This window comes from Sorghum bicolor, chromosome 2, assembly GCF_000003195.3.
Source record: "Sorghum bicolor cultivar BTx623 chromosome 2, Sorghum_bicolor_NCBIv3, whole genome shotgun sequence".
NCBI lineage: Eukaryota > Viridiplantae > Streptophyta > Magnoliopsida > Poales > Poaceae > Sorghum > Sorghum bicolor.
Window position 1 is genome coordinate 5,843,034 of NC_012871.2, and position 8,463 is coordinate 5,851,496.

General features: G+C 41.6%; 1 protein-coding gene across 1 annotated transcript; it reads left to right on the forward strand.

The window, feature by feature from the left end:
- LOC8075043 (SEC12-like protein 1) lies at window positions 2,102–7,139 on the forward strand. Its single transcript, XM_002459417.2, has 10 exons — window positions 2,102–2,478; window positions 2,588–2,691; window positions 4,112–4,244; window positions 4,581–4,672; window positions 4,940–5,039; window positions 5,133–5,205; window positions 5,295–5,415; window positions 5,837–5,956; window positions 6,367–6,437; window positions 6,533–7,139. The coding sequence occupies exons 1-10, from the start codon at window positions 2,263–2,265 to the stop codon at window positions 6,709–6,711; spliced, it is 1,209 nt and encodes a 402-aa protein (XP_002459462.1). The 5' UTR covers window positions 2,102–2,262; the 3' UTR covers window positions 6,712–7,139.

The window sequence follows — 8,463 nt, forward strand, 5'->3', positions numbered from 1 at the left end:
CTTCTCATGAGTCTCTCCGCTTCCTTCACCACATCAATATATCTCGTGATCCATGATCCTCCATTAGTTTTCTCCTTCCTTCACTCCCGAACAACCACATATTCATATTCTGCTGCTCGCTGGTTCTCCCCGTCCCGGTTCCCTCCTGCCATCTTTGAGTTCACTTGCTCGGGTGAAGGGCAACAATCATATTTTTTGGGAAGTGTCATTGCGGCACGACCACTCGCTTCATCCTCTTCTTCTTGGTGTGATAACACGGTGCTGATCGCCACTACTTCCTTCTCTGCACTACAACCGGCTCTACCGCTAGGTATGTCTCTGTTCTTTACTATGTCAACTAGTGTATCCGGCTCTGCCGCTGGATATGTCTCTGTTCTTCACTATGTCGACTAGTGTATCCGGCTCTGCCGCTGGTTATGTCTCGTTTCTTCATCATCATCCAGTAAGGTCATGTGTCAATATGATGTTTATGTGTAGTTTACACATATACATATATGATATACATTTTGATTATTATTTTCTAGATTAAATTGCTATTAAAAATGCCTAATTATCTAATACAAATAGTAGCCGATGGTGAAGGAGAAGAAAGCAACGATGGAAGAGAAGTAGGACCGAAAGGGGAACATGGTAGCACGCTATGCTGGGGCAGCGGTCTATACTCGTGGCCACACCAAAAGCAATTTATTTGCTCTCATCTATGAAGATTCTTCGGTTATTTTTTTTACTAGCAAATTTTTGTCATAATGAAGTTTAAAGGATAACTTTATCAAGTAGATCATATATATTAAAACATTAAAATTTGTGCATAAATTATAATATAAATATATTTTCATAAAGAATAGAAGATACTAAAGTATGTTATAGGTTTTTGTTGAACAAGTCAGATCGAGTGGTTCATGATCAAACCACTATTTGTAGCTAAAGTACTGTTCACATAGTAGCCAAGTTGTTCAATAATCTACGTACATACAAATCATATAATCTTCTATTCAGTAACCCAAACTAACAAAATGAAAAGGGACATGCTATATTATATATGTCTACATTCATGTCTTTATTTTTAAGCAACTAGGCATCGGATAAGATATTGTCTTGCTTGTCTTCAACTCTATAGGTATCTTCCTTTCGACATACAATTAACTATAACTCTTATGTGCTGTTTGTACTTTATCTTGATGGTCTCCTATCCACTATGTTTAACCCCACATCCCCACGGTATGAACCATACTTTGTTGGGGTTCGCTTGTGCCTACTCTGTCTTCGATATTGTCCACCGCCTATCCTTCATCCACACGGTCAACAATGACGATGGGTTCGTGCACTTCATCCATTTTGTTATCCTCTTTCATCCTAACTCTTTTTTAGCAACCCATACGATTGCACCTGAATTTAAATCTGAACACAAATCTAGAACAACAAAAATCTATCGTCAACATGTAGAGAATGCCACTTGAAATCTATCTCTATTTCATGATTGTATGATTGTCTAGTGCCTAGGAGATGATAATAAAGGAAAAAAGAACTCTCGAATATATTTCGTCCCGAACTTCATCCATTTCGTGCGAATGGAACTTGGGCCTTGTTTAGATGTGAAAACTTTTTAGATTTCGCTACCGTAGTACTTTCGTTTGTTTGTGACAAATATTGTCCAATCGTAGACTAACTAGGATCAAAAGATTCGTCTCGCGATTTATAACAAACTGTGTAATTAGTTTTTGTTTTCGTCTATATTTAGTGTTTTATGCATGTGCCAAAAGATTTGATGTGATGGAGAATCTTAAAAACTTTTTGATTTTGATGGGAACTAAACGAGGCCTTGTTTATCTCGATAGCAAAGTCAACCAATTAATAACCTATCATTACATGTTGCCACCGCGATGCCACCACGAACATGGATGTGAATTACCCCTGGACCACCCACCTTTTGCCTGCAAATCAAGTTGAGACAGACCCCCCAACCCCCCCCCCCCCCCAAAAAAAAAGGAATCCCCTCAGCTGGCGTTGACCGGAAGCAAGTCAGCGAATAACGAACGAATATGCGGTGGGGCCCACGCGCAATCCCCAACTGAACACTCCCCAAATGATTTGGTCGTCGTTTTCCGACGCCGTCTGATCCCCACCTCCCCTCTTCCCTCTCCTCAAACACCAGCGCTCGATTCGGCTCGCCTCGAACTCCACTCGCGGGCTCCCCCCCCTTGCAAAGCCCTCTGAAAATTCTCTAAACCCCGCCGCTCTAGGCAGCCACCACAGCCGCCACCCATGGCCGGCGGCGGCAGCGGCAGCGGCGAGGCTTCGGCGGCGGGAGGCGGGAAGGTGGCGTGCGCGGCGTGGATCCGGCGCCGGGAGGAGAAGGCGGCGGCGGCGGTGGCGCGGGTGTTCGCGGCGTACGGCCGGGCGGGGGCGGCCGGCTCCCCGCCCGCGCTCGAGGTGCTCGGCTTCGACGCCAAGGAGTGCTCCCTCTCCCCCGAGCCCCTGGTGCGGAAGCGGGGCCCATCCGGCTCCACCTCCTCCTCCTCGCCCTCGGTTTGTTTGCCTGGCTCCGTGTCGGCTGAGTTTGACCTCGGAATCGGTTTTGCGCTTGCAGGCGAGGGCCGTGCTCGGGGAGGGCGGCGCGGGCGACGCGCCGCGCAGCATCGCGGTGCACCCCGCCGGCGACGAGCTTGTCTGCGCCACCGCCACGGGCTGCAGGTGCGCCATTCTGCTCGTCCCTGGAAACTGCCTGCTTGTTCGTGTTGGTGTCTGTGGTGAAATTTTAGAGTGGTGCGTGGGGGCGAGGACGTTCTCTCGGCGGTGGATTGGGTGGGTCTGCCCCCCTGCCCGCGCAGCAGTTTCCGGTTTTTGTCCGTTTGGGTGGTTTAGAGGGCAGTGTTGGACCGTTGGTCTGTCCCGCCCATCAGTGGCACTAATTAGTTGTTGAGTGTGGGATTCAGCAGGGCGATGAACAGCTGAATTTCTCAAGTGACAGCTGACTTGCTATTTTAGGGAGGCTCAATCAGGGCGTTTTGGAAACCTGGAGCCTCCTCTCATTACTCATCACAAATCATGCTTTCTGTTTTTCCTCTTGGGATGAACCAGTGGTGCTGCCATGCTGCCCAACTACTAACATTGCTGAAATGTACTTGTACTTTACCATTATTATGGGCACTGGGTCAGATTGTGCTGATTACTAGCTATTGCCTTTGTAATCCCTCTGTAACTCCTCCCCTGCTTGTTTGTCCTTATTTTTTTTAATAAATTCCTGCAGGGGCTCTGGCCCCTCCAGTTCAGTAAAAAAAAATAGATATTGCACAGTTTTGCTGGTATAAGTCGGGAAATTTTGATCCACATGTTGGACAAAGGCGAGATGATATGGATACTAGTGGAAACACTGATTCAAGCACTCCTTGAAAGCGCTTTGACAAAATTAACATTTCCTTCTACTTATCGTTCTTCTTTGGCACCATAGTACCAAATGGTCACAGGTCTTAAATAGACTGAGCTATACAATTGAGTAATGGATTTTGTGGAATTACTTGTACTAGTTCTTTTGGGAATATAAGTTAGTAGATCTTCGTGACCTTTGAAATGTGCAGCAATTTTGTAATGACAATGATTTCTCCTCCTGGTAGTTTAGTTATGTAAGAAATGGATGACATGTAATTTGCAACATATTTGTAATGCTTGCACTCTGGATTTCTCAAGTTTTAGTAAGACTACTCTTATTAGTAACACCTATAGATTTATGAGATTATGAGATACAAAATTATAGACAAATGAAAAGTTACCATTGCAATTTATACTTACAGCTATACACAGTTTGTATATTTGTGGCATATAATTGCATTTTCATCAATTTCACAACAAATGATCATCTGGCCAATTTAAAGCAGACTTAGTTTTGCTCATGGATATCATAAATGCAATAGAAATAATCTTCCTAAGTTTCCTTGTTAATCTAACCGATTTACATTTTTAAATTTCCACATTAATTTTAATCCTTTTAGTTTTGATTGTATTATATTAATCCTGAAAGCTTCTCCCTTCCTTGTTCCATTTTATCTGTTTGTCCTTTTGATTATACTTTATCAAGTCCATGACTTAATTAGCATATCATCTTTCCAAACTATAGGTTATTCAAACTGATATTTGAAGAGTTCACAGTACGCATCATTCCAAGAGATGCTCCTCCACTAGAATCTGCTGGACCTCAAAAGTGTCTTGCTTTCAGCACAGATGGTGCCAAATTTGCCATTGGTGGAGAGGTATGGGTTTGTATTATATTAATTTCTGAATTCCGAGGGATCAAAGTTTTTTTCTTTTCATTTTTTTTTTGCATTCCTAATGTACATGCTATAAGAAGAAAGTTGTCAGCAGTATATTTAACTGTTTATACATTTAAAACCCTTCCTTTGTACATCCTATATTTTGAACCACTCTTTTGCATTCAAAAACCCTTGCTTACATGCTATGAAAACTATTTATTCTAAATGTTTCATTTGTTGTCTAGTCCTATTGTTCAATGCAGTGACTTGTCTGATATCAATGCTATTTTTAGCTGAACCTGATACCAGTTGACTTGTTCTTTTGTACCACTGCAGGATGGGCATCTCAGAATATTCCATTGGCCAAGCATGAATGTGCTTTTGGACGAACCCAAAGCTCATAAATCCTTCCGAGACATGGATATCAGGTCAGGACAAGCTTAAAGCTTTCTTTTCTTTTCTTATTGTTCACAGAGGAATGCCAGAAATATCATAATTAGATTAGCTTAATGCTTATGTAAAATGGACACACTTACTAAGGTTGTCTTTTGAACTGGAAAAGAAAACATTGATAGTATAGCATATAGTTAATTCCAAATCTACATCTCAACTTCTCTAGTGGTTTCTTTTTACTGGTCAGAGTGGTCACTTCAATCATCACCAAGTGATACAGCATTGGTCATTTCATTTTGTAGCTTAGACTCAGAGTTCTTAGTTTCAACATCCACTGATGGATCTGCAAGAATATGGAAGATAGATGAGGGTGCACCACTGGTCAATTTGACTCGATCCTCGGTATGCTATGATAAATTTCTTTAATTTATATTTACTTATTGAAGTGGTTGAAATTGACTTCTTTTCTCAACTCATTTCTTTGTATGCCTACAGGATGAGAAGATTGAGTGTTGCCGCTTTTCTAGGGATGGAATGAAACCATTCCTGTTTTGCACTGTTGCAAAAGGTGTGCTTTTAATTGATCTTGAGAATTATACATATGCGGAACTGAAGGTAGGCTGATTTTGACTAGATCTGTGTTCATCACTGGAGCAGGTTCCAAAGTTGTTACTGCTGTATGGAACATAAGCGATTGGAAGAGAATTGGGTACAAAAGACTTCTGGGAAAGCCTATCTCCACACTTTCAGTTAGCTTGGATGGGAAGTATCTGGCATTGTGAGTGGATAAAATACTTCTGCTAGTGTCATAGTACTGCTGTTGTATGAGCCCATTTAGCATTTCTAGGAACATCTACATCTGCTAATTTTGGAATTAACATGCTTCATACTTCAGCATCTCCTAGTTAATATTTTTTAATTCAAGAGTTTAGCCTATTTTTCGGTATGATTCTGCTTGCTTGTATATCTGATTATGTGTTCAACTCAAATATTACATATTGACTTGACAGTCGTTGTCTATTAAACAATTATTAGTTGTACAACTGATAACACTTTAATCTTGTTGGTAAGGGCATTATGTTGCAATTAACAATGGAGAGGAAGTCGTACTAGTTATGATTATCACTCTGACTATGCGCTGTACAATCTTTGGACTTCCTCGCTTTTAGCATGCTCACATGGATCTGTATTTCTTTCAGAGGAAGCCATGATGGTGACTTCTGTGCTGTTGATGTAAAGAAAATGGAAGTTTCTCACTGGAGCAAGAAAGTTCATCTTGGTTCCCCAGTCACCTCCATTGGATTTTGTCCTACTGAAAGGTAACTATAGCTTGGCACTGCATTAGTTTAATGGACACTTTTCTTTTTAGTTCTGCCTGACTGCTTATTGCAGAGGTTAAGTGAGGCGTGCTTGTTTAATATATCATATAGTTATTTATCACTAGGTAGATGGCATATTATAGTGTCACGATTTTAATCCTCTCTTAGTTATGCTTACTGTAATTATTCATCTGATGGAAACGCCCATGGATGCTTGAATCTGAAAGTCCTGTCTCAATATGTGGCATTCAAATATTGTGTAGTTCAGCTTAGGCCACCTTGAGTAGACTGAACTAACTATATGGATTTCTTCTGCTAGATTGGGCACGAATGCTAATATACCATGAATTTGCTTTTGGCATCCAAGTTTCAGTGTTTCTCCTAACACCGGTCAACTACTGATATTGCAGGGTTATAATCTCCACATCACATCAATGGGGAGCAGAGTTGACAAAACTGAATGTGCCGGCTGACTGGAAAGGTATGTTCAGGCAAATGCTGTTTCGCCCTCATGTCCCTGACACAGTTTCCTAACCAACTGCCTGTTCCTGTAATCCTGCCTCTCTTCTCTGGCAGAATGGCAGGTCTGGCTCGTACTCCTGGCGCTCTTCCTAGCGTCCGCCATCCTGTTCTATGTGTTCTATGAGCGCTCGGACACATTCTGGAACTTCCCCATGGGGCGACACCAGCCAGCGAAGCCATGGAACATGCTCAAGGAGTCTCCTCCGGTCCCCGAGGACCAGAATCCATGGTGATGTTATGCTTCATTGCGTCATTCGTGAAGAGTGATACTATCCCAATTCCCAAAGCCACAACCTAAAAAAAGGAAAAAGAAAAAGAAGCCGCCCCCGCGGGCTGTTTATCCCATTACAAATCGCCCATGCTTGTTCTGCCACTTGGGTTATTCACTGATCTGTGATCTGACCAGTGACCACGCAAGTTTGTAACTCTGGACTGCGATAACCGAGAACCAAGTAATACTAATTGAACATTCCGTCTTCATGCGAGGGTCTGAGTGTATCTAGGTATTACCAAGCAGGCCAGAGTGTCGTTATTGTTTTGTTTTCTGTTGTTTGCTTGAACTTATCTGTCGAATCTACCAGCCATTTAACAATGTTTTTCTATCACAATAAATCAGCGAACAGTACTTTCAGTCATGGCTTATCAAAGTACTGGCTTATCAGACATGGGAATGTGTCTTCTCCTTTTACTCTAAAAAGAACCCTCTCAGCTCATCCATTTACGACGGGGTGACTGTAATGCTGAACACCTGCGATAATATCATAAAGAGTTTGTGATACTGATCTTTCTTGACCGAACTCCTGTTTTTGAAAATGAGTATATTTAATCATAAGAAAATTTTTCTTTGCCTTTTATATGCAAATCCCCTCAGGAGGGAATTGATCCCATCAAGGCAAGGTGTGACCCGAAAGGGGGAGGATGTGAATTTGGTTGCTTAGTGCTTATTTGCTACTAGAGTAAAATTCACAACCAGTCTCTTAACTTGCGCGATGGTGTCCTCTGGATTCTTAACTCTTGGTTTTTGATATTTTAGTCCTTGAACTTGTGTTGTAGTGTCACTTGCCCCCAAACTTTTGAATTTTGATATTTGGTTCCCTAAACTTGTACAATATTGTCATCTAGGTTCTCAAACTTGTGAGTCAACACAAAATCAGCATACCCCATTAGTGCCATCGGTGTGAAGAGCAAGTTTGGGACTTATATGACACCGACATACAAGTTTGGGGATCTAAATATCGAAATTCGAGAGTTGGGGACCCAAGTGACATCATAATACAAGTTCAGGGACTTAAATAACAAAAATAGACTTAGGATCCTAGATGCCACTATCGTGCAAGTTTAGAGACAACTAGTGAATTTTACGCTTAAAGTGTTATGGCCTGTCAACCATGCTTCACAACTCTTCTTCCCAAACAACCTCAGATTACCCATCTAGTGCTTCAGAACCCATTTTCTTGAAGAATCCAGACCAATAGTCCTTAGCTGTCCCACTTCTTGCAATAACAAGAGGATAGCTCAGGTGTGACTTCTTCATGAGTCCTTCCTTAACTCAATGCAGAAGTATGGAAAACACAGTCATGCTAACAAAGTCATGTTTAAAAGTGTGGATATCACACATCCTAGTCATGTTGAAAAGTGTTGAGAGCACATACCGATTGATTCATGTTCAAGTGTGGAGACTACACACTAATGAAGTCATGTGATAATGTGTGGATAGTGCACACTTCCTAATGGTCAATATCATAGGACGCCAGTTGGAAATATGAGAAACTACATCCAATGAGAGAGCTAGCATATCAAAAGCTGTCTTACATGACTCCAAATAGATTTGCATTGAGCAATGCTAACTTTATATAGAAACTCATGTTTCTAGCAACTCCACATTTGGAAGATGATACTCTTCATGAACATATATATTATCACTTGTTAAGTGTCACTCATGGTACTCATTTGTGAGCACCAGTGAGTTAGATAAATAACTCCAA